At 41.9% G+C, this 26,073-nt stretch overlaps 1 protein-coding gene and 1 long non-coding RNA gene across 3 annotated transcripts; one reads left to right on the forward strand and one right to left on the reverse strand.

The window, feature by feature from the left end:
- Nucleotides 1–3,319: 3,319 nt before the first annotated feature.
- On the reverse strand, nt 3,320–4,655 carry LOC146238084 (uncharacterized). Its single transcript, XM_084685984.1, has 5 exons — nt 4,565–4,655; nt 4,436–4,492; nt 4,166–4,234; nt 3,855–4,089; nt 3,320–3,757 (listed from the first exon to the last, which is right to left on the reverse strand). The coding sequence occupies exons 1-5, from the start codon at nt 4,653–4,655 to the stop codon at nt 3,460–3,462; spliced, it is 750 nt and encodes a 249-aa protein (XP_084542110.1). The 3' UTR covers nt 3,320–3,459.
- Nucleotides 4,656–18,945: 14,290 nt separating this feature from the next.
- On the forward strand, nt 18,946–25,757 carry LOC146238085 (uncharacterized). 2 transcript variants are annotated; one of them, XR_014740586.1, is made up of 6 exons: nt 18,946–21,878; nt 21,964–22,051; nt 22,148–22,244; nt 22,350–22,436; nt 22,827–24,015; nt 24,195–25,757. It is a non-coding gene; the product is annotated as an uncharacterized LOC146238085 (long non-coding RNA). The 2 variants fall into 2 exon arrangements; XR_014740585.1 differs by having other exon boundaries at nt 22,827–25,757.
- Nucleotides 25,758–26,073: the final 316 nt, after the last annotated feature.

Here is a 26,073-nt window from a genome sequence, read left to right on the forward strand (position 1 = left end):
TATGTTCGTGTGCTACAACAAGTCAACAATACACCATTTCACTGGATGGCTTGAAAACCACTTTTAAGTGTTGATATAATTCGTTTGCCGGTCAGATTGCTGCCCTGCACTCTGCTGACAGCACGGTGCTGTGATATGCAGGCATCACATTAGCCACAAACATAAGATATTCTAACGATTTCACTGCAGGGCATATGCATTTGCTATACTTTGTTCGAAAGCTTAGGTCCTCTAGAATTCAGTCGTGTGATTAATTTTACAGTCAGTACATGTATTTGAGACTTCCCCTCTAAACCGACCAGCTAGCACTGTTAGCAGTAGAACGTTAGCTAGCTTCTTGTTTATCTACTTACATCAGGTCTCTGCTATTAGCCATAAACTGCAAATGTATGAGTGACAAATTGTGCTGTAATAATAAAAAGTTACAACCTTTTCATCGAGGGGCTTTGGTACAAGCGATATGCAACGTGTTAAAACTTACAAGATTTGTATCTTCCCTCCTAATGGCAGTTAGAAAGACGCATGAAATAATTTGATTGCCGCGTTGTTTCAAAAGCTTTATATTAAATTTAGATGTACTGCAGCAATTGTTTTGCTCACAGCCATGCCCATACGTTTGGTTATAATCATGTATCTACTTATATCATGAATTGAGAACACTAAAACATACTAAAATATGGTTAGTTTACACCCTTTATTAATACGAGCAGACAAAAGGAAACTTCAGTTTTTTTTTATTCAGCGCCTTCAGCCAGGGACGCAGATCCTCAACTTTGGTTGGAGGTCGATGCAAATTATGTCGGCCCACAACACTCGGACCTCTTCTTTCCATGGTCAAAACAATGATAATACAGGGTCTGATTCCGTCTTCTCCACCTGTTATGGCAGCCACAAACTGCAGTTGACGCTGGGCATCTTTATTAGCCATAAATGAGTACCAGAGCCTGTTTAAGACACTGTCTTTTAGCACCGTTATAAAGTGGAAAGTATCTAAACCGGAAATGAGAATACGCGGATGGCCGCGCCCATCGTGACTTCCGGAATAAGGTCAATATGATCACATGAAATGACACATTCTGTCTACACAAACATATCATATTGGAGATAATTTCCATTCCAATATTTTTGTAGAAGAACTCTGTTTAACACAATTAAATTAAAGTGTAAAAACGGCCTTTTCGTCTTCAGTTACCTATATATTGTTTAAAATATATTCCTTATAGAATGGTTCCAAAAATTAATCATTTTGTGGAGGATGTCGTCCCCCTCTACAGTCCCTCAGAATTTAAAGGCAATTTCAGGCTTTCCAAAGAAAAGATGGAGGTTTGTAGCTAATATTACATAAATGTTACTATTTCACATTTCTGAAAGTTGTTGTGACAAGCCTCTTCTTTCTACCTCTGCAGGATGTCATAAATGCCCTTGGTCCACATTATAATAATTTCTTACAAACCAAACTGACACTCAAAAACAGTGTTCTTGCCTCCCTCTGGACACTGTCCAATCAGGAGTCCTATCGTGGGGTTGCAGATAGATTTAGCATGACAAAATCCACTCTTGCCAAGCACCTACATGATTTTTGTTCCCTTATTAATGCACACATGGCCCACCACATTTCCTGGCCCAAAGACGAAAGACTGCAGATGACCACAGTAGGTTTTGACACTGCAAGTTTCCCCAACACTGTTTGTGCAGTGGATGGGTGTCACATGCCGATAAGGAGACCCCATTGTGACAATCCCCTGGCGTACTACAACAGAAAGCAGTTCTATTCTGTCATTCTCACTGGGTTTTGTGACAGTCAGCGGCGCTTCTGCCATGTCAGTGTAGGTCACCCTGGGAGCTGGCATGATGCCAGAGCCTTCCGTCTCACAGAAGTTGCTCATCTTCTTGAAGAAGATCCCCAGTCCCTTCCCACGCAGGGAATGCACATAATTGGGGATTCTGCCTACCCTCTGTTGCCTCAACTTATGAAGCCTTACAGTGATAATGGCCACTTGACTGCAAGGCAGAGGTGCTTCAACATGAATCTCAATTCTGCCCTTGTGGTTATTGAGCATACATTTGGCATCCTGAAATCCAAGTTTAGGAGGCTTCAATATCTGCAAATGAAAAGAATAACGGATATTAGTTCAGCAGTTTCTGCAGGCTGCATCCTGCACAATCTTTGTTTAGAGCACAATGACCAAGTGGATGTGCCGCATGAAGGTTTGGATGGTGAACCACAGCCCCCGCAACTCCACAACGCAGATGTCTCTATAGAGACATGATTTGTCACAGCATGTGATCTAGCCAAAAAATTGAGAAGTTTGAACAATGGCCATAGCCCATTGTTGACCCTTGGTTAATTAAAAATGAATCAAGAAAAATGAATAATTGAATCAAGACCTGTACGAAACTTCACTGGCTGAACACAGTTAAGCAGAGGGACAGAGAATTTCAGATGGATTTAATCATTGACAGTATTAGGATATATTCATAAAGACACATTTATAAAGAGGACTTAGATATGAAGTAAAGGGTAAAATGATGTGTTCTAAACATGGAAATAGTTCTATGGTGTACATGAGGCATATTTACATTTTTGCATTTAGCAGACGCTTTTATCCAAAGCGACTTCCAAAAGAGAGCTTGATAGCCCCAAACATTGCGGATAGCCAAAACATGAAGCAAATGGAAATGCCCTGAAAAGGGGAGTACTGTAATTGAATAACCGATGCACGGACAAACCTTTCCCTCACATCATGTACTTAACTGAAGGGAGGGAGCGCCGTGCACCGAAACTGGAGCCCTATGGTAACTACAATGCTCCCGTATTTAGCACGACAGTTTCACATAAACAAGAACAACCGACAGCAATACCCGTGCCATAAACTATGATACACCAACGCACATTATTCCATCTGTCACACAGCCTATTGTGAGAACTAAATAAGTCCCAAAGGGAAGAACCATGAGAGCACATCCAAATGTATTTATCGGAAATGTTCACAACTTTACTGTATCAACCTGGACTGTCAGGTTTCCCCATTTCATCTTACATTTGCTTTGAAATGTAAGAGACTGAATGTTGCATTATTCCATCCTTGTAATTTAGAATGGCTATAATGTAAGTCCCATTTATGCTAAAGTCAGGTTAAAGTGAAGGTTTAAGATGACAGGCTATATCTGCTTGCATTGTTGAGAGCAAAGTCAAAAGGCCACCAGAATATTTAACAGTTTCACATGTTAAAATGAAAACGTCCACCTTGTAATTGATAAGTCGGTTTGTGGTCATCAATAATTGTGGTCATCAATAATAAGCAACACAAATATCTGAAATATGAAAGCTTTATTGAGATTGGATTTCCAGTAGCTCGATTATCTGCCCTTGTTGTTGACTTATTTCTTGGAGTTGCTCCCCTATGGTTCCAAGGCTGCCCAAGAGGTTCCTTTCAAAGGTACGCCTGCGCCTCTCCTTTAGACGCCGCCATCTCTCCAGGTCAGGCCTGACCAGGGACTACTAAAAAGCAGTCCTACTCTCCGCATAGGCTTCATAAGAGTCCACGAAGGACTGTCCTGGTCTTTGCCTGCTGGTGCTGGGTCCAGGGTGCTCCACTCCTCTGGGTCTGGAAGACACACCCTCACCTGCTGGGTTTGCTTGTGGTGGCTGTGAGATTGTGTGTATGGGTGTTTTTTCCAGACCCAGAGTAGTGGAAAACACAGTGCCTGGTGGTACAGTTCCGATCCCAGAGGTCCCAAATAAGTCATCCATTTGCTGGAGGGGAAAAAAAATAATGTCAATGTACCTTGCAAATGAATAATATTTTGTCAGACATAAATTTTGCATTTTAGATATACAGGCATATACTTACTGTATAATACTCCCTGGTTTGTGTCCCCTCCCCAGTTGCACGGCGTCTTTTATTCTTTTGTAGGTGGTAAGCATGTTTGCCAGTTTTTTCCTTATTTTGTCTATTGACCAGTTGTAACCCTGTTTTGAGAGCGCCGTTTGAATGGTTTTATAGAAAATAATTCTGTTATGGTAATAGACTGGCTGATGTGTTCTTGTCAGGTCCAAAAGTAGCAGGATGATTTGATGTGTTATTCCTGTGGATGAGGGGGAAATCATATACATCACATTTACCACAGACATTTCTCTTCCTTCAACTTTTAGATGCAATACCTTGTGACTCATGACTGCCCGTCTGGATGGAGGGAGACAAAGGTTGGAGGTTCTCTGGCTGTTCTAGCACTGCAGAAGGTTAAATGGAGGTGGAGATGGAGGATGGATGCGGTGGGAGTTTGGCAATACTAAGATTCAGGGGTGTGGGGGACCCAGGGTTCAAAATTGGTGTCCGGTTGGTGTTGGTGGTTGTTGAGGGATAAGATTGCAGAAGTGGTAAGTTTAAAATATTAACACCATGTGCCTGTTAATTAGGTGAACAGTGTGTACCTGGCTTTGTGTCTACATGGTTTATTTGTTCCAGGATGCTGGAGAGGAACTTTTGATCTTGAAAAATAAATACAAAATTCAAAATCTTTAGTCATTTGTAATAATTTCATAGTTTTGCTTTTTACTTACCATTCTTCATCTTTTCTGCAACATCTTTGGAAGTTTGAAGAATGAGAGTGTTGCCTTTGCTGTCCTTTACGTGGACTATAACATTCTCCATTTTGCTTGGTTATGCACAGGGGGCTGAAGGTGCTTTTTATATCCAAAAGAATCATGGGGAATAGCTACCACCTGTCCCATTCATTATTGCTTGTATTTACCAAGTGCATCCAATTTCCTTTTCAGTTACCTTTAATTACCAATGATCGAAATTGTGTTTTAATGATGGAATGATGAAATATTTAACCAACCCATGTGTAGTCTATAGCTGTGGGTATTGTGTGTAAAAAAACTTTCTGTGCTTTATGATAGATTCACATGTTCTGTCTCAATTATTCATATATATGTGTTCAAATTGTTAGCCAATGTGGTCTAAAGACATTTGCAGGTTTAGGATGAAATATGAGCCTACCTTAAAAAAAAGAATGCTTTTTGGCTGTATGTTATTTTTATATTTCTTTATTCACTTTTAACACTGTCTTCTGATCTTTATGCCTCAAAGAGACTGCTAGTACCACTGTGTATGAATTGATCATTTTATGTCTTGGGCCAAGTTTAAACTCACTCTCCCATCTGCAGGTCAGCTATAATTTGTCTACATGACTTTCTTCAACAATTACTGCAGTCAGTCAATTAGGGCAAATATGTCATTCAATTTTAGGGCCTACTGATTGGTTCGGATTTGAGCATTGGCGAAACTGAAGATGTCCGAATATTCCAAAACACGCGTCAAAGTTGTCATGTGTGAGTCTGGCCAATCATGAAACAGCTGTGTCGTCACTTGAACCCGTGCAGTTGCTCTTGAGAAAATACACTCGGCTACACAGCCGGCAGTTCTCGAATCGATCTCACGGTACTTTGATGGCAACGTCACAGTGACGTGTCCTCGGCGCCGTCTCAAGTCGGACAAAAAGTCTAACCAGAATGCACTTTTTCAAGGCAGCCGTCTGCAGCCGGCTGCAGCGCCGCATGAAGTCAGGTCATGTCGAACGCACCTATTGTTCTTTGTAGGGATGGGACCTCTATGGATGGGATGTATGGCAGTGACGCATCGATGCTTGTGTCGCAAAACCAATATGCACAGTTTCGAAAAAGTGGTTTGGAGCTTGTGTCAAATGACGATGCCACGTGATTGATCACGTTCAATGCTTCAGACGCACTTCTAAACCGGATTCACAATACATATCACAAATGTAAGAATGAGACAGCTATATAAGCAGAGTGGTTGTGTAAGCTACCACTCTGTATCAGCAGTCATTTAAAACTTCCATACACTTAAGTATTCTAGCGCCCTTATACTGTTTGCAGAACATTGCAAAGTGTGGTGTAGACCAGTACATCTCAGTAAAACATATTTATTGTATGAAAATTAAACAGTTCTCAAATACACATGTATGGTTTTAATGAATGAACACGAAAATTAGACCATCATGTAGCCTTACAAAAATGAACAACATTGAATAATTAACGAGGCCCCAGAAGTACCCAGAAACTACTGGTACATCGCATTCAGTTGGTTTAAACGGCTGCTATAATTTTAACTGACCACTAGATGTCACTGTGCTCTCCAATTTCAATGCGCCAGTAGGTAAATTCGACTTCATGCAGCGCCGGCGACGCGAGATGGGTATGGCTGCAGCCTGCAGCCTCCCGTCTCATGCCCTCCCGTCTCATGCCCTCCCTTCTCATGCCCAAGCTGTCCAACTGTAAATTAAGAGGGTCAAAAATACTAAATCGCAAATTATTTTACGGGTGGAGTTAAAGGTTAGTTCATGAGCACCTTTGTTGAAATAAATTGAAAAACTTTATCAATAGTCTTATATTATTTGCTGATTTCTGGATGTTATTGTTCTGTCCCTGATGTTAACGTATATTTGATGAAACTTGCGATAACCTTCATTTAAAACTGCATCAGCGTTTTATGTTGACATTTGTTAGCAAATAGTAGCTAACGTTACCTAGTGCAATCTATGGTTGTAGACTTTGATGGTTTCTTTTTGTGATTTTCCTTAAGGTACACATCAGTGTCTTAAAAAAAAAAAAAAAACACTGCAGGTGACAAAGTGCATGGTGTGCTGTACCGACCATTATTGTCCCCCAACCGTCGTGGTTGTTTCTAACCTTAACCTCGACCTCTGCTACGACTCCTGGCCTTAAACTAATCTTAACCTCAACCGGGCCTCCCAGGCTGCAGCCGTAGAATCGATTTGAGTTTGTAGAATAGGTATAAAAAAAACACGTACACCAAAGTAGGAAGGAGAAATAGTGAACCAGACGAGCTTTTATTTTAAAAAGTAGAGGCATGAGACGGGAGGGCATAAGACGGGAGGGCATGAGGCGGGAGGCTGCAGCCACACACTCTTGGGCGGCGTCGACAGCCGGCTGCAGTCGGCTGCCTTGAAGCTGAGAATGCCATTGGCTGCTTCAAGTCAGCCGGGCTGCAGACTGCATGAAGTCGAACGCACCTAATAGTTTGGCTCTTTGGTTCGGCACAATCCGGAAGAAACCACCAAAGCTTCACAAGGCATCGGCTGTTTATCAATCCACGTTTTTTTCCATTCTTGTGTTCTTGCGAACTCGTTTGACATCATCTTTCATTGCCCAAGTACGGTTCCAATCCAAAGAACACAAGTCACCAAGAATGCCAAAAATACCCGGAAATGTTCTTGATCCGCCCCTTTCATTGAGGATGCATCGGATGGTGACTTGACCAGCGAGAACGCTTCTGATTCCCCAGAAGTCATTGCAAGATGTCAAGCGAGGCGAACAAACCTCACAACTGTAATTTTTTACTTTTCATATTTCAGCTAAACGGTACTTGTAAATCAGCATCTGAATTTAAATTTGACGAGAAATAGGCAGTGTAGTCGCTGAAAATATTCTTATTTTATTGATGAAACGCCTAATTTGTAAATTTGCTCCGACTTTTCGATAACCTAGCTAACATTAGGTACTGTAAGTTAGCAAGGGCTACAGAAAACGTAAAATTACAGGTAGAGGGACCATTTTTTAGCTTTGTTATCTAGTTTTTGTAGTTAGTCAGGGTTATCATAATGCTGCGAGTCCAGGAAAACCCTAACCATCTCAATTCATTCTCCGTCCTTGCGTCCTCCGAAGAACGCAAGTACATTCTTACGAAGAACGTTCTTGAAAGCGTCCTTGCGAGAATGGCCTTGCGTTCTTCGGATTGATAAACAGCCATAATAAATAGTAGACGCCGCATTGGCTGCTGGGTGCGAGAAATGCGGCGGCCATCTTGGAAAGGTCAAATTCCCAGTTGCGTAGCAGCAGAATAAACAAGATGCCGCAACACTGTGCAGCATATTCATGCTCTAATCGGCGAACCATCTTAAATAGGGCTCAGGGGATTACTTTTCACAAATAATATTTACCATTACAGTACTATTTGATGCATTTTGTGAATAGAATCTTACCAACGTTGAGAATTTTTGAGCAAGAATCTTTGATATTACTGTACTAAAATTGTAGCTAGCAAGCTAGACTAGCCCCCTATGTTTACTGCACCGGCATGTGTATACCCGGCTATGAACTGAGACTTGATATGTCATATTCCATAACACTGACTAAGATGACATAACTGACACAACTGACACAAGAATGCTATTGTAGAAATAAAACAGATATTACTGGTATAACATTGGCCAGCAAATTTTACACAAGTGGCACCGACTGTAGGCATCAGGGCAGTCGCTATAGTACTTGTACTTCTTCCACAATCAACCGAATCGGTCAAACAAGGCACGTTCATTTAGCTTATATAATCTAGCTAGTTCATGTTGTTTTTCCAAAATTCACAGAAAGCTGCTAAAATCGAGGTTAAACTGTGCTACCACTGTCATAGCTGCCTATCAAAAACGGGCAAGCCGGACACGTAATTCTTTGCTCAAATAGCTCACGTCACTCCCACAAACAAAATGTCGATTAAAAGTTTAGACTTTTAATCGACAATATTGACAACACATATTAAGAAACTTGTCTTTACTCATAATATCGTCTCCGATTTATATTCGAAGCTTTGAATCTAACACAGAAGGCAATCTCCCATGGTCTCCGCTCTGGTTCCGCCTCGGAAAACAATAGGTGTTTTTCGACTTCATGCAGCGCCGGCGTCGCCTGCAGCCCGGCTGACTTGAAGCAGCCAATGGCATTCTCAGCTTCAAGGCACCCGGTTGCAGCCAACTGTCGGCGCCGCCTTTGCTGCATGAAGTCGAAAACACCTAATGGCTCCCGTTGCTGACGATACATTAATTTCCCCCTCCCAGTAATCCCTAACCAATGACATGTACTTTGAACTTAAGTTGTCATGAGTATCTGGCAGTTTTCAGAAATAAAATCGGCAATTGGACGGCAAAGATATTGACGCGGGAACCATGGGCATTTTAATGCCCATAGTTGAATGTCTAAAGGGTTTAAAGGAAAGGCCCACTATGAATATTAAAATACGCCGAAACATGTGGCCTGTATCTTAGCTACATGTATGACCTTTGCAGTAAAAAAAAACGTGTGAAAATTTGTTTGGTATTCAGTGTGGTATGATTAATTAAATACGCTGACAGCTCATTGCCCCAACCAAACAAATTACACTGAGTGGAGCGATCGGACCTTTCCAAGATGGCGGCCCCACATCTAGTCAGCGCCAGTAGGCAGTAGCATTCGATGCGGCGTCTATTCTTTATTATGTCCAGAGCCTGTTTAAGGAGAGCCTTGCCACTCCCTATTAAGCCCCATTGTACCAAATTTGGCTGCAGTTCCACCAGAGTTCCACTGGGGGTGATCGCGAGCGAGTGCATGTTAAATGGCAGTCTATGGAGCTAAACGGCTAAATTTGTCTCTTTCGCGTTATTGTCGTTGAGAAATCTCCGATTTGATTGTCGAAAGTTGAATGAACTAGTAATTATGTCCTTTTGATTTCTTACAGGGTTAGTCGTTGTTGCCCATAACACTCTAGCATTCTGCTAATGAATGCTGATTGGTTAGTGAAGGATTGATACGACCAGAGCTCCCGCTTGATGGCATCCGAAGCGGAATCAGAATGTCAGAGCATTAGCAACATTAGCAACAACATTAGCAAGCCAATACTCTTTCTAGCATGTGTATTGACAGGGAGAGCCTAACGGTGCGTTCACACTGCAGCGACGCGAATCGCTTGCCATCGCTCGCCTTCCCACAGTTCACCACGCTCGGGGGAGTTTCAAACAGATTCATGTAGAATGTAGTTCTCTAAAGTCACTGTTGTAGTTGTAATGGCCAAGTGTGCAGACTTGGGTTTACGTACTCGCAACATCGATCAAAATACAACTTGTATACAAAATACAAAACTGTTTAATAGACATACACGTGTGTAAAAAACATTTTATTATATTACTCAGTCTCTGCTAATCTGTCGATACGATAGGGAGTTCCAGCCGGGCTAGCTAGTTACTACAGAACAAAGTTACGTATGTCACTAAACTGAATTAGAAAGTACAAGCACCAACAACTTCGGCAACCTTGCGCCATGCTTCGTTAAAAAAAAATTAACATCTCTGTACGAATACAGCTATGTATCGTACAGGACTGGGTAAGCAGCCACACAAACGATTAGTTTCTCCTCCACCTTGAAACGTAGAAAGCTAGACATGTTTACCATGGTTGCCACGTTACGAGAAACAAGAAAACACTCCGATTGGCCATTGCTAGCGAAAATCGCTCCTCATTTGCATAAAGTTGAGAAAATCTCAACTGCGTCGCGTCGCTACCCACAATGCACCACGGAAGCGATTCGCCTGGCTCCATAGAAAATGAATGGAAAACATGTTGTCGCTCGCATCGCTGCAGTGTGAACGCACCGTAACCTGTCAGCTGTGTTGTCAATGCCCTGAGAGAAAAAAGTAAGTGACCAGTGCTTGCCGTAAAGCAGTAGCTCTGGTCGTACGATGTGTATGACGTCAATTACATTTTCAAAAGCTTTTTAGAACAGAAAGGTGACTTTAAAACAATCGTACAGCCAGCAGTGTGTATTTTTTTAGCCTCCCTTTTTGAATTCAGAATTCAAATTACTAGACAAACAATTATATCCTGAGAAAAGTGTATTTTGAGGGGTACCACTCCATAGACCTCCATTCATTCTGCACTCACTCGTCAGCGCCCTCACATGGAACTTCAACCAGTTCAGAAACCGGAAGTTTCCCGAGAGTGGCAGTTCTCTCTATATTAGACATTCTTTGTTATGTCTATGCATCGTTCGCCCATCCCTAGTTCTTTGTGGTTTTTAGGATGGCTGGCTGAGCGGAAAGGTGCATTACCTCCACCTACGGGAGATCCAGTGAAATTAACTTGAGCCAGATTACAGTTTAGATGCAGGGCCAGTAAGGCAGATGCGATGAAGAAAGGTAGCGAGGGAAACGTAAGCCCGCTAAACTTTACATTACGCTCTAACTGTGGAGCTGCCACAACAACATCGGTTTTATAACATAGTACAGATTATCATTATGCTATATTACATTAACTATTAATCAAGGGATCACAGTTACGACATTTAAAATTAGGTTAAAAACCTTTTTGTTTACATTTACATTTATTAATTTAGCAGACGCTTTTATCCAAAGCGACTTCCAAGAGAGAGCTTTACAAAGTGCATAGGTCACTGATCATAACAAGGTAGTCCCAAAGCATTGCGGGTAGCCAAAACAAGAAGCAAACATTGTGAACAACCAAAAAATAAGTGTCAAAGGGAAGAACCATAAGACCATGTAGTTAAGCAAGTGTACATGTAGAAAAAGCAGCAGCAGTAAAAAATAAAAATAAGATTAACTAAAATAGAATATTTTGCAGCGAATACAACAGTTTAAATCAGTTGCCACAAACCAACAAGAGCAACAAGTCTCTAAGCAAGAGTCATTGTGATTCTTGAGGAAACTAGTAATGGGTTCAGCAAACCATTCCAAAGTACCGTTGTACTCCCAGAACAAATGCGTCTTGAGCCTTCTCGAAGGTGGAGAGACAGTCTGTGTCTCTGATGGAGGTGGGGAGTTGATTCCACCAGGAAGGAGAAGAGCTTGTGTTGGGACCGGGCGGTCTTGAGCGGTGGGACCACCAAGCGGTTGTCTGAAGAAGACCGTAGGTGGCGGGTGGGGGTGTAAGGCTGCACGAGAGACTTGATGTGGTCGGGTGCAGTCCCGTTCACTGCTCGGAAGGTCAGTACCAGGGTCTTGAATCTGATGCGGGCCGTGATGGGAAGCCAGTGGAGGGAGATGAGGAGCGGAGTAACGTGGGAGCGTCTGGGTAGGTTGTAGACCAGGCTTGCCGCTGCATTCTGAATCCTCTGAAGAGGGCGGGTTGCACATGCTGGGAGACCGGCGAGCAGCGAGTTGCAGTAGTCCAACTTGGAGCGGACAAGTGCTTGTACAAGCAGCTGGGTGGAGTGCTCAGACAGGTATCTCCTGATCTTCCGGATGTTGTAGAGGGTGAATCTACACGACCGGGAGATTGCAGCAATGTGGGCCGTGAGGGAGAGCTCGTCATCCATGGTAACCCCAAGGTTCCTGGGAGAGGATGAGGGGGTCACCGTTGCAGATCCCAGAGTGATTGAGAGGTTGTGGGAGATGGAGGGTTTGGCCGGGATGATGAGAAGTTCTGGGTTTGGCGAGGTTCAGCTGGAGGTGGTGCTCGGTCATCCAGGCGGAGATGTCTGCGAGGCAGGCCTCAATCCTAGCTAAGATCCCCGGATCAGTCGGGGGGACCGACAGGTACAGCTGCATGTCGTCAGCGTAGCAGTGGTAGGAGAAGCCATGGGAGGTGATGATTGGTCCGAGTGTGGTGGTGTACAGAGAGAAGGGACACCAGTGGAGAGCTGGCGAGGGTCTGACAGTTTGCCTCCCCAGGAGACCTGGTAGGATCTTCCCGACAGGTAGGATGAGATCCACTGGAGTGCAGTGCCAGTGATGCCCATCTCAGAAAGTCTGTCGAGCAGGATCTGGTGGTTAACCGTATCAAACGCTGCAGAAAATTCCACCAGAATGATGACGGATGACCTCGAAGCCGCTCTGGCAGACTGGAGGGCAGGGGTGACTGAAAGGAGGGCATTCTCTGTGGAGTAGCCGGTCTTGAAGCTCAATTGGTTGGGGTCAAGCAGGTTGTTCTGAGAGAGAAAGCTAGACAGTTGGTTAGATATAGGGATGCACCGATCCGACATTTTCAGTCCCAATACCGATGCCTGGGCTTTGTGTATCTGTCGATACCCGATACCGATCCGATACCGTTGTTGAATTATTAATAAACTGTATACCTCCCACCTTATACCTTCCTTCTACCATGTGGAAAATAATAAAGGCACCAGACTTTCCTAGTAAGACAAAATAACAGATGTAATCTACTGCATTCTTATTTATTTGTTATTTAAAAAACAATTGTGCATTCAACATTTGAAAATAGAATGTAATCAAACGTAGGGCCTATTAAAATAAATGAAATAGAATAGTAGAAACAAAATAGTGTATTGGTCAAACATACAATAGTAATCAAACAGCTACCAAACATTGTAAACATGTACAAAATATTTGTATTTTTATTTATTTGTTGTCGCTGGTGTGTGAACCATGGAAGTTTTTAGCTTGAAGCATTGCACCGTGCGGTTTATAGCTTGTGTCCAACCATTGGACAGAAACTTAAAAGCAACATGGAGCGAGCCAAAGAGTTGGCTGTGTGGAGATATTTCACGCTTGCAACGCCAACTAGTTTGTCGGCTGCAAAGTAAATGTTTTGAGGGGTGGTGGTAGTACTGCAAAGTACAATAGTACCAATTTAATCAAGCACAATGCTAGGAGCACGCCGAATTCCTGCAGTACAAAGGCTCTACTATACTAAGTGGCGACTGGTCATTAGGGGTAGGTGGGGCAGTGCCCCACCTGTTATCAACAGAAAGAACTGCAACAAAATAGTTATTTTAAATTTTTGAACGATTACTTCCAATAATTTACAATCTATGAATATAGCGTCTTCCTAAATTGTTTCGTTTTATTCGTTTGTGTTGAGATTTTATTTCATGTTCATTGGTCCCTGCCTTGTTGCTTCAGACTGCGTTCTGCCAATTCGAGTTAGCATAGGCTAATCGTGAAGGTGGGGCTCTGGTGGGGCTAGCCCCTCTCTCACAATGCAATGTACATTGGACGTGGGAAAGTATTAATACGCACGCTCAGAATGTAATGTAATGTAATGTGGATCACACAAATTTTATGCCAAGTGGGGCTGAGAGCTAGTTGCCCCACCACAGCGTCATTTCGTATTTCAGACCTGATTGGCTATCTGTCTTTCTGGCGCCAACATTAGTCGGCAAAAGGAGAGCGTGGTGGGGCTAGCCCCTCTCTCACAATGCAATGTTCATTGGAGGTGGGAAAGTTTTAATACGCATGCTCAGAATTTTGTATTTCAGCCCCGATTGGCTGCTTGTCGCCAACATTAGTCGGCAAGAAGAACGAGGAGATGTAGCTAGATTGTCTTAGATAGCTTGTTAGCTTCACAAACGCCAGATAACTTGAGAAAATGAATAAAGTGGATTTCATACTTGAGCACCGGTTATATACCCTTATATACCCTATAAACCCTTAATTTGGCGGAGAAAGTTGAAGTAAAGCAGCTAAAGTGGTGCCCATCAGCCACGATATTGTCATCGCTCAAACTGCTGGTAAAAGTAACAGCAGGCTTAACGTGGAGTGGTTTTTGAAGAAAAGAAAAACGGTTAGTCTAGTTAGCATACAAAAGAAGGAACCTTTCTCTTCAAGTGAGCTCTCAGCCTTGGTGAGTGAAAGCATATTTTGTCATCCTGCCTTTGAGGCGCTGGTCCGTGCATTGGTCATATTATGGGGCTGGATCGATAGATAAAGATGGTGACGTGTCAGTGTGTCCATGCTTATCTGGTGGTTGTCATAGAATGGATCTGTATCCCCGTTGTGGCCTTCCTGTTGTATTGAGCTCATTGCTGTTTGCGCATGGCCCTGTAGGCACATTGGTTCTGAGCTTGGTTGCATTCCTAATTTAGGTTTGTAAATATGACGTTGATAATTTTACATGCGTGTGAGAGACAAGGAGAGCAATTACACAAGAAGGTCTCTCTCTTCAGTTTGTGTACTACAAAACCTGGTAGAAGCAAGCCGCTCTGTCGTTAAAAGTGTTATATGGAGCCACGCTGTTAGTGGACGTGTTAACTAAATACATCAGTAGCAAGAGGGACTTTTGTAGCTTACTGGTATCCTATATTTTGAAATGTTTTTTGCCCCACCAATTTTTTACATATAAAAACGCCACTGACCATACTGTAGAATCTACAGGGTAGAACGAGTAGCGTCGCACATATGTGATCGTTCGAATGCGGGTGTCACAGCTTGCATATGCGATTTCGAAAATTCCAACTGAATATTTAAGATTAAGGGGTCCGAATCAAGTTAGCTTAGCCTGACGTTGTCATACTCATAATTCTAGTCAGAATATGAGTCTGAGAACTCTCCGTTGGGCTTTGACTACGGGGCGTGTTTCAAACAAGCCTGGAAAACAAATGCCTCTTCGCTCAATTGGATAGACCTACAACCAATCAGAGCAACGTAATATGTTGTTTGTTCAAAACAAATTCAACTTAAGCGCTCTTTTGTGACGTGGGTGATTACGTTACTGTTGATTATCTGTCTATCATCGTATTAAGCCCGCCAATTTCATTGGTACGCCCAGATTCTGGTTTTCTGTAGTTGTTCCCCAATACGAGACCCTCCAGACCCAACTTCCCGACCAATTTTTTTTGAGGGCGGGGAGAAGTTGGGCTGGCAGCCAGGCTACTCCAGACCCAACTTCCCGACCAAATTTTTTTGTGGGCGGGGAGAAGTTGGGCTGGCAGCCAGGCTAAAGTTAGCTGGTAAATTGATGAAAATCCTGCATTTTTTCATATTTCAACCACCACATATCAATTGTTATTAGTAGTATTTCATATAGCCAGCTGTAGATAAAATGTATCTAAAGATTATAGCTTGTTAGATTCTAAATGCAGTTAGCGATAGACTGTGGGTTGTGTATCTAGAGCTAACCAACACTTACTGTAGCTAGCTTGAGAGCACCTGTATCATAACCAGAAGTTCGTTGGTTTATAGTCTGTCAAATTAGTTCTAGTTATTGGTGTTCATTGGCATACACAGTTTACAGAATCTGCTCTTAGCCTATAGTACATCAGATTAGAGCTAGCAACAATGAATTGCAGATTAAAGGCAGCCTTGGGTCCCCTATCGTCCAGCTACGCTCTGCAGGAATTTCCGGTCCACTCAATAGCTATTAGCTAGCTAGTTAACTCAACTAGATGCATCTACTACTGCGGTCTAAGGTTTGTGAAAAGCAAACATTTAGATCACCTGCTCACTACAAACAAAACGAGTGGAAGAACACTGGACATATTGTACAATAAAATGTTTTATTGAATGGCAGTTGGTTGCCTTGTATATTCTGTTCCATTTGTTTCTATTGAACAGTTGCTGGTGATCATGGTTAGATTCAACTTGCATCAAGTACTTCAAACATACATGTTGTTAATGTGGTAAATTGTTAGATGGCTGATGAATTAAAAAAACTTGAACAAGTCCCATTTATTTCAACAGTCGAAGGTTAAACGTCAAATGGAACAATAGGCTACTGCTAGCATAGCCATTTCTAGCTCTGCTTCACAATATTGCGTTATGTATTATAAGTTAATGTTATACATACATGTTAATAAAGTAGCAGACATACATGATGCAACACACCAGTGACATTGTGTCAATATACTGAAAATATCCGTGAAATGAGATGGTGCTGCTGTCTGTCCCGCCGAAAACCATTCAAACAGGTTGACAGCAGTGGGGTTTTTTTTTTTATTACAGCGAGCTACCGGAACCGCGTGACAAAAAAGCTCTAGCTTTTTTCCTGCGTTTCACTGGCAGTGAGTGTTCACAATGTTGTAGTTCACTCCATTTTACACCAAAAACGTCAGGGAGGACTGCCTTATGTAGATACGAGTCAGCTGAAGATGGCCAGAATATCGGATTTCTTCAACCGAGCCTGTTTCATTCGTCATTTGCCTGAGAAAGCGACTTCCGTTGGCCAGCTCCATTGAAAACCATTCAAAAAAGTTGACAGCAGTGGGTTTTTTTGGAACTGCAGCGAGCTACATGAATCACGTGTGGCGAGATCAGAGCGTGTCGCAACTCTTTTTCTATCCACCTTATTCTCTGGGGGTCTACTGTAGAAAAGATTATGTGTGCAACTTCCGGTGAGTAGCGGAAGTTGCGGTTTGCTATACTTTAGCCAGCCAGCCGTCAACAGTGATTCTTTCTAAAGTTATTTCAACTGTAATTTAACTAAAACTGGTTTGTTTTTAAACATATGTTGTCATTTGATTGTTATTATAATTGTTATAAAATGTCATTGCTGAGCTCTGGTAGGCTACCAGTTGCGCTGTTCGTGGCTTTACTAGCTAACAACCAGATATAGCTAAATCTGTGGCTTCAATGACACACCCACAACTAAAAGGGATTGTTCTTGTGACCAACGGTACAGTTTCCTTCGCCTGCCAAGAGATGAGGACTACAAAAGAATGTAGCTGAAAAACCTAGCCTTGAAGAGACCACCCAAAACACTATCGTATGTGTAGCTACTCATTTCATTTTGTGGACAAAAAGCCGACGGAGGAAATCCACATCCTACTTTGTGTGGGTTACGAAAGACCTCCACAGATTTAATTGCAGTACTGTCAGTAAAGGTGCAATGCAAGTGTTCATACAGGAATTTTTGTGGGTTAGTATTGTGTCCTGGTCCAGCAACACATGAGCACCCAGCCGTTTCTATTTCACCTGACGATGAAACTAAAACCCAGGACCGGTGATGTGGGACTTTGAGGCTCTGACTTGGCTTTATGTCTGCTTTAAGGTAGATAATTGTGTCCCACACCTCCTTTATTAAAACGCGACCAACTTTATTGCTGTGGAGGTAGCTAGCTACTGATAAGACTCAAGAGCTTTTCAGGTTATTTATCGCTTTACCGTCTGTAGCAACAGAGTTAATAAAGTAGCTAAATATGCTTGTGTACGTTATTTTAGGCCACTTTTTCAGGTCGGCCTCCCATCCCTCGATAGTAGAAGGCAGAGGTATGACCAAACTGTCTCGATTCAGGTGTAACAGGCTGTGTTCCCACATGTTTAATTTTACATCAGAATTAGTTTACCGCAATGACTGTTAATGAGCGTTACCATGACAATTGCCGGCTCCGGAAGTCGCGCCCATAATTCAGGAAATGGATCATGGGAGCTAGGAATAAGGTGGATATTATCAATCCGAAGAACGCTGAGAACGCAAGTACATTCTTTTGAAGAACATTCTCGCAAGCGTCCTTGCGAGAATGGTCTTACAAGGACGCAAGGACGGAGAATGAATTGAAATGGTTAGGGTTTTCCTGGACTCGCTGCATTATGATAACACTGACGAACTACAAAAAGTTGGAGCAAATTTACAAATTAGCCGTTTCATCAATAAAATAAGAAAATTTTCAGCGACTACACTGCCTATTTCTTGTCACATTTTAATTCAAATGCTGATTTACAAGTACCGTTTAGCTGAAATATGAAAAGTAAAACATTACAGTTGTGAGGTTTGTCCGCCTCGCTTGACATCTTGCAATGACTTCTGGGGAATCAGAAGCGTTCTCGCTGGTCAAGTCACCATTTGATGCATCCCCGATAAAAGGGGCGGATCAAGAACATTTCCTGGTATTTTTGGCGTTCTTGGTGACTTGCGTTCTTTGGATTGGAACCGTACTTGGGCAATGACAGATGACGTCAAACGAGTTTGCAAGAACACAAGAACCGAAAAAACGTGGATTGATAAACAGCCTTTGGCTATGGTCTGGTAACCCTACTTCAGCCAATTAAATTACATCATCTTGTCTCGCAGGCTCGAGTGCGCATTGGTTAACTTGGAAATGTATTTTTCACTTTTCTGGGCGACAAACAATAATATGAATGAGTTTTCCAAATATATTGTGTAAAATATTTTGGGGGGAATTGATCCAAATTGCAGCACAAAGGACTTTGCTAAAAATATTGGTGGGGACAATTTTGTAATCTTAAAATATTGGTGGGGATTAGTACCTCGCGTCCCCCCCTAAATCTTCTCCCATGCTTTAAACACTCACTTGCAGCTACTGGTTGTACTATCAGTAACATTGCACTACTGTACTTCACTGTACTTTGCCATCACGCTCCTGTTTGGTCATTGACATATTCATTGATTGACCTCTTAATAGTTACAGACACACTCTCACTTTCAGCTGCTGGTTGCATCTGTAATTTTGCACTATTGCACTCACTGTACTCCACCTAGGTTAGAATAGGTTATAGGGTTGTAATAGGTTTTATGTGTATGCCGCACTCAGACAATCAAAGAACAGACAACCCAGCTAACACATGACGTTGCGGCAACATTACTAGTAAGTGCTTTGATTTGGTCACCCGCGACAACCAAGTAACGCTTGGGTAACGACTGACTAAAAATAGCCAAACGTGTGCAACGTTTGTCAAACGTTCCGCAAACGTTCTTCAGCGTGTCCAGCGTTTAAAATTGAACGTTGACAAACGCTGGTCTCCATGAGAACTTGTTTTGTAAAACAAGAGTGTTTTACAAAAGTGCATAGGTCACTGATCATAACAAGAAGATAGCCCCAAACATTGCAGGTAGCCAAACATGAAGAATACATTGTGAAACCAAATAAGTCCCAAAGAGTGTACCTGTGGAAAAAGCAAGCAACAATAATATATTTCACAGCAAGTATAATTATTTTAAGACAGTTACAACAAACCAACAAGATCAACATGTCTCTCAATAAGAGTCATTGTGATTATGAAGGAAACAAACATCAGATCCAGCCAATCATTCCTAAGTGCCGTTGTACTCCTGGAACAAGTGCGTCTTGAGCCTTTTCTTGAAGATGGGGAGACAGTCAGTGTCCCTGATGGAGGTGGGGAGTTGATTCCACCATTGGGGGGGCAGACAGGAGGAAGAGCTTCTGGCAACGTTGCTGCTACGTCGTAGCAACGTTATAAAGTGAAGGTTGCCAGGTGGTGCCGTGGACAACGTTGCCGCAACGTTGTACCTTGGTCGGCTGGATACGTTAATTTTGGTACCATGGGTTACGTTGCCGTTACGTCGCTCTTTAGTCGTAGGACAACGGATCTCGAGTGCATGTGGTTTATCCAGCGATAGAGAGATCACACTGGACTGCTCTCAGTTCTGACACTTTTGTAATGTACTCTACATGAATTTCAATCACACACAACATTAAATGTTGAATCCAGGCATGTATAAATGTATACAATGCATGTAGCCCTGGCATGTCATTGGTCATCAATTTTCTCATATGCAGAAACGTAGCTTTAATAAATATAATACGTCACTGAATTTTGAATATAATTTAGTCTTTAATTCTTTACTATAAACATGTACAAAAGCAATCAGTTGGTGATGTGTAACATAAGCAAACATTCTTTTTATAGTAGGGATGCTCCGATCTGATCGGTGCCGATCCATATCTACCGATATTCCCATTATCGGTTTTGATCGGCGTTCTCAAAACGGCCAATAAACATGGCCAATCAGAAGACTTAAAATCTGTGAGAACAACTATCAGAGACGTTTCAATAAAACGTTAGACAGTTAAACGATAGTTATTTTACCAAAATGGAAGCTAACTAGCTTTAGTTAGCTTCCGTCAGAGGTGTCAAAAGTATTCACATTCATTAGTCAAGTAGATGTATAGATACTAGGGTTTAAAAATACTTTTGTAGAAGTTGAAGTATCAACTCAAGCTTTTCACTCAAGTAAAAGTATAAAAGTACTGGTTTCAAACTACTTGAAGTATAAAAGTAAAAGTAGTAATGTAAGGGGAATAAAAAGCCACAAAAAGCTTAGGCCGTACCACAGGGGGCCTGTGATGCAAAAAACAACCTCCCCAAAAAATTGCCATAATGACTATAATGTTATATTGAAATGTTCATGCTGAAAAATTTGGGCTGCACATGTTTATGCCCATTGAAAATGAACACATTTTAGTACAATGCAAATACATTAAAGAACCATGTGTACTACTTAACATTAAAATGTGTTTCATGGAGCGAAAGATATGATAAGTAGTTGCCTTTAAGTATTATAATGGTGCAAAAAGTCAAACTTCAGAGGTATGTTATCAATAGCCTTTATTCAAATTAGACGACAAGTTTTTGAAAGCCATTAGCTGCGGTACTTTGGTGCGCAGAGCTTGCAGTGTATTCGAAAGTTGTTTTTTCATCCAACCATTTTTTTGAATTCTTCCAGGTACGGCCAGGGATGTAGAAGGGTTGTCTGGTCATCCTAGCTACCAACCTCCTCGCTGGTGCTTGGTTGGACACATATGTCTGCTATTTCCTTGCTGGAGTGGGACATGATTTACGTCATGTTCAGGAGCGATGGTTTGTGTACAAACCAATAGGGTGTCGGAATGGTATATGTTTATACTTCTCATCCAACCACTACAAATAAACTCTATCCGGATGGCACGATTGATCCGGATAGGTTATTTTTTGGTGTGTGTTTTTTTTGAACGATGACAAGCTGGAATGAAAACAAGCCTAACTGAAATTGGAGTAACAAGGCTATTTTTAAAATGTAAGGAGTAGAGAGTACAGATAATTGCGTGAAAATTTAAGTAGAAAGTCGTCTGAAAAATAATTACTTCAGTAAAGTATGGATACTTAAAATTTCTACTTAAGTAAGGTAACAAAGTATTTGTAGGCTTTTTCGTGACTTTACACCTCTGAATACTTCAACCCGGCTTTCCAACTACTCTGCTACTGTGGTAGTATGCGCTTTTGACCTATAATTATTTCTTGATTCACTTGCCTTCTGTAAACCTGTTTTCTTTGAGCCCAGGATCGTCATCCGAGAACCCAGTCCCTGTCTGCCTGCCAACCTCGCTGATTCACCAAACAAGACCACAACTCAGGACTACACCCAATAAATCACCTAATTGTATCTGTGCTGCGTTTGGGTCCACTCTGTACTACACCGTAACAATTTCCAAATGAAGAAGACAGTTTAGCTGTTGTCTCAAAAAGTTGGTGCACAAGAAACAAATGTTTTTGGCCTCCATATAAAACCCTGGAGAGATTGTGGAAGGCAGTGATCTTACATGAAGTTCCAGATATTGAAACATGGGAGGTGTTCTCCATGGAAATATTAAAGATCAAGGGTGCGTCTATTAACTGAATATTTTCAAATGTCCGTTTTTCTAATGTGTGTACAAACTGATAAGCTGCTATTTTGTTTATTTTCAGATTTGAATGACAAAGCACGAGTGCCTGGTTCAGGCTGAAAAGGTTCAAGTCTTGAAACAGAACCAGAAACCACACAAAGGAACCGGAAGTAAGATTTAGAGTTAGATAAGAGTATTTAGAGTGAAATAAATTGAAGCTTTATTATACAACTGTTGTTACAATTTGTGCTTGCTGTCTTTCCTAGGCAAAATCAAAAGTATGACCAGATTGACTCTGAGGAGTCTGACACTGCTGAACAGCCCTTCCCACCAGCGCCAAAGCCCCCCATCTTTACCACTAAGGTAGGTATGTGTAAGATGTTTTTTTCAGGGCCATGATTCGTTAATGGAATTATTATTATTTCTTGAACATGAATTATTGATAAAATATTTCCCATTTTTTTATAGAGTTGAATATAGACCCTGTTTCCATCCCTCTTTGACACTCTGTGATGACGATTGGTGGTACCTTCTACTGAACAACTTCATGTTTTGGTGAATTTAAGTATTAACTTACATATTTGTAGAATAATAAAGTACCAGATTATTCTTATGCCAACATGTTCCATTATGTCCTCCTCATCACTGGGTTCAGCTGCTCACCAGTCTGAAGATAACTGTATCTTTACACGATAAAGCTCTTTGATTTATTTGAGGCTTTCAATAAGTCTCTTCACATATCTGTTTTTCCAATGTTGCTGATGTGGATAACTTAAATCTTCCTTGAAAGATTTGAAGCAATTTGGTCTTTGTTTTTCAGTGTCAGGAAAGGGATCAGTGGCTAACTTGCCAGCATTTCAAAGTAAATGGAGTCAAACATAGATTATATGTACATACTATAATGTTTAATATAAATATTCTTACAATTATGTATTTGATCCGAAGGTGGCTAAAGCAGGGATCCAAGTGAGGACTGGCAGGAAGTGGAGGGCAGAGGAAGTGGGTCAAGAGGCAGATGCAAGGCTACGTCACAGGAGCCTTGTGGGAGTGGTCACACGAGGTCGAGCAGGTCTAGGATCCTTTCCAACTCCCCAAATGAACACCAGGGGGAAGGAAGGTCGACGACTTGTTCAGGAGGAGGTGAGAGCAGCAGTGGAGGAGACAAGAACCTGAAATGCTGTGGGAATGAAGCAACAGGGAGCTTGGACGAGATGGGAGAATGCGGTTAAAAGGAAAGTGACCTGGGCTGAGCTTTATAAAGTCAAAGCCAGCATCGAATTCCTCATCCAGGCAGTGTATGATGTGCTTCCAAGCCCATCAAATCTCCACACATGGGGCATAGCAGAGACACCAGCATGCCCACTGTGTTCCAAGAGAGGAACCCTGGAACACATCCTAAGTTGCTGTACAAGCGCATCTGGAGATGGTCAGTACAGGTGGAGGCATGACCAAGTCCTCAAGATCATTGCTGAAGCCCTCAGCGCAGGATTGGCGTGGGCAAAGCAGTTCAGACCCTCTAAGAAAACCATCGTCTTTGTCAGAGCTGGGGACAAGCCAACTCCTGCCAGAAGAACATCTGCAGGCATCCTGACGTCTGCAAGAGACGTTGTTGGTGGACTTGGAACATCAGCTGTTTCCCAGGCATATTTTAGTCACCACCCTGTGACCAGACATTGTCCTTGTGTCTGAATCCACCAAGCAAGCAGTCTGCTGCTGGAGCTGACAGTCCCCTGGGAAGATTACTGAGAGGAAGCTCTCCAAGTAAGCAGGACTGGTCAGTGACTGTTGGCAGGCTGGTTGGAGAGCAAGGTGTTTCCCTGTGGAGGTTGGATGCAGAGGATTTGCAGCCCGTTCCTTGGCCAGAGCCTTCAGTAGTTTAGGCATCGAGGGAGAGAGAAAGAGGAGAGCCATCTGCAGTACCACCAATGCAGCAGAGAGAGCCTCAAGATGGCTGTGGCTCAAAAGAGGGGAGCCATGGAGTCATGGTAGCTAACTAGCCATCTGGACACAAGGTGGGGTCTGATCAGCCCCGGCTAGGTTACCTGGATGAGGGCGTATGATGTTGAAAGACCCGAAACGTCCAATGATTCCAGGAACATCACTGAAGATGTGTCCAGATTAGGCATCAGTAGATGTATGTACACAGTATGCTCACAACCTAAAATACTGTACAAATCAGAAATCTGTTTCTACAAATTTGTGTTTATCACAATATCTCAAAACGTGAAGAATGGAGACCACCTGCCAACACAATTGTTTTCAACAGTTATTCATGTATCCTAATTTAGTGTTTTTTTGTACACTCTAAAACAGGTTCCAGTCAGTCCTTTTCCTCACCGGGCCCGACTGCTCGCCAGTCTGATGGAAAATATAATTTGTCATGCATGTCACTTCGGGCCTTTGATCAAAATTAAGAAACATCCCACAAAAGGAAGTGCATTATTAATGAACATCTGCATGGCCATATTGTTGTTCAGCAATAACACTCTCGTATAATATTGCTCAATTTCCACATTTGTATTAGTTAAAAGGTGACAACAGATTTTGATTTGGTTGATTATGTAATAATTTGCTCAACTTCACTGGAATGTTAACAAACAATACAAATATTTTCCTTCAATGAAGTGGCTAGAGATAATTATTTTGTATAGGTCTGGCTACATGTTACCACAGACCTGCTACATTGTTTTATTTTCATTGATTGTGTATCCAATTAAATAATACTGTTGACAGTCTCTTTGGTGGCACGTTTGATTCCAATCAGTTAACAGCTTGAGATAGACAATTGTTAACTGTTGTAGACTTAAATATAGTAATTACGAATGGGTTTCTATTGCGTATTTTCTTTTTTTGACAACTTTGACACAACCTAATGTTTTTAAGGTTGATTTACGGCTGATTCTTCAGCATCTGAGAGTCAGGTGGCTGAGTGGTTAGGGAGTCGGGCTATTAATCAGGAGGTTGTTGGTTTGATTCCCGGCCGTGCAAAATGACGTTGTGTCCTTGGGCAAGGCACTTCACCCTACTTGCCATGGGGAGAATGTCCCTGTACTTACTGTAATTTGCTCTGGATAAGAGCGTCTGCTAAATGAGTAAATGTAAATGTAATCTGAGGGAATTGGCAGAGGAAGTGAGGGAGTTGCGCTACCAGACAACGCTAAACTGTAACCTCTTCCTGCAGCTGACCAAGGGGTCAGACACATCTGGACATGGCTCTGCAGTGCCAGAGGACATTGTACTTCCTCTGAAAGATCGGCTAATGCTGGAAGACTTTGAACAAAGGCTTGCTCAAGATGTTGAAATTCAAGAGAAACTGGTAATCCGCACCAAAATATATGCTATTGCGCTAACTACGTACAGTAAACTAAAGCATTTGTCCATGATTGGGAATGGTGAATAACTTTCATAGGTATTGCATTTACCAAAAGCCTAAGGTCAGTCCATCTGTGATGATTAAATTGTTGCCACCCCCTCTCATGTATAATTGCTTTTTCTGTGCACTCCTCCCACTTTGTATGATATTACTGTATGATTAGAGTGCAGACTCTGAGTATTATACAATTTATATGTACAACGAAAGTAATAGGTTTAGTAAAATGACTATTTGTGAAAATGTTTCAATACAACGATACTCTATCTATGCTGAACTATATTCATATAGGAAAATTATATTACAGGTCAGGTTTTTGGCTGTTTAAGGGGGGAAGTCCACCAAAGACTGTGAAGAGGATATTTTCCTGCATGTTTAACAACGACCTAACAAAGCTCTGCAACTGGACCGGCTTGGGCCAGAAGACTGCCTTTAGGTGTCTCATTTTAAAGAATATTGTCCATAGGAAGTTTGAAAACAGCAATTTAATATATTTATTATATTATCGTCAACAGCTCAGCAAAATACAGATATATTGTAAAAATACATTGTTTAGTTCTGCGTCAGCTTACAATATATTGAAGGTGTTTTGTTTTGTATATCCATATTGAATTTACTGTCACAATTAAAGTTCTTACCTGTAAAAAGCGTCATCAGTTGTTTCAAAATACATTTTGTAACACGTTTATTCAGATTATGGTGGATTACATTATTTAGAATGTAGAGATCTGAATATGAGAGATGGTCCGATGGTGGGCCAGTAGCGGACGTCTGTCGGTAAAGAATAGACTGCCACTGGTGGACCGCTGGTAAAACGATGAG

This window comes from Hypomesus nipponensis, chromosome 21 (assembly GCF_054491055.1).
Source record: "Hypomesus nipponensis isolate SF chromosome 21, ASM5449105v1, whole genome shotgun sequence".
NCBI lineage: Eukaryota > Metazoa > Chordata > Actinopteri > Osmeriformes > Osmeridae > Hypomesus > Hypomesus nipponensis.

What these genes read in the sequence shown, in the direction of transcription:
- LOC146238084 (XM_084685984.1), bottom strand. Translation starts at nt 4,655, where the DNA reads ATGGAGAATGTTATAGTCCACGTAAAGGACAGCAAAGGCAACACTCTC. An exon ending in TGCAGAAAAGATGAAGAATG is followed by an intron (nt 4,493 to 4,564) that starts GTAAGTAAAAAG and finishes TTATTTTTCAAG; the next exon opens with ATCAAAAGTTCCTCTCCAGC. An exon ending in AAACCAGGGAGTATTATACA is followed by an intron (nt 3,758 to 3,854) that starts GTAAGTATATGC and finishes TTTCCCCTCCAG; the next exon opens with CAAATGGATGACTTATTTGG.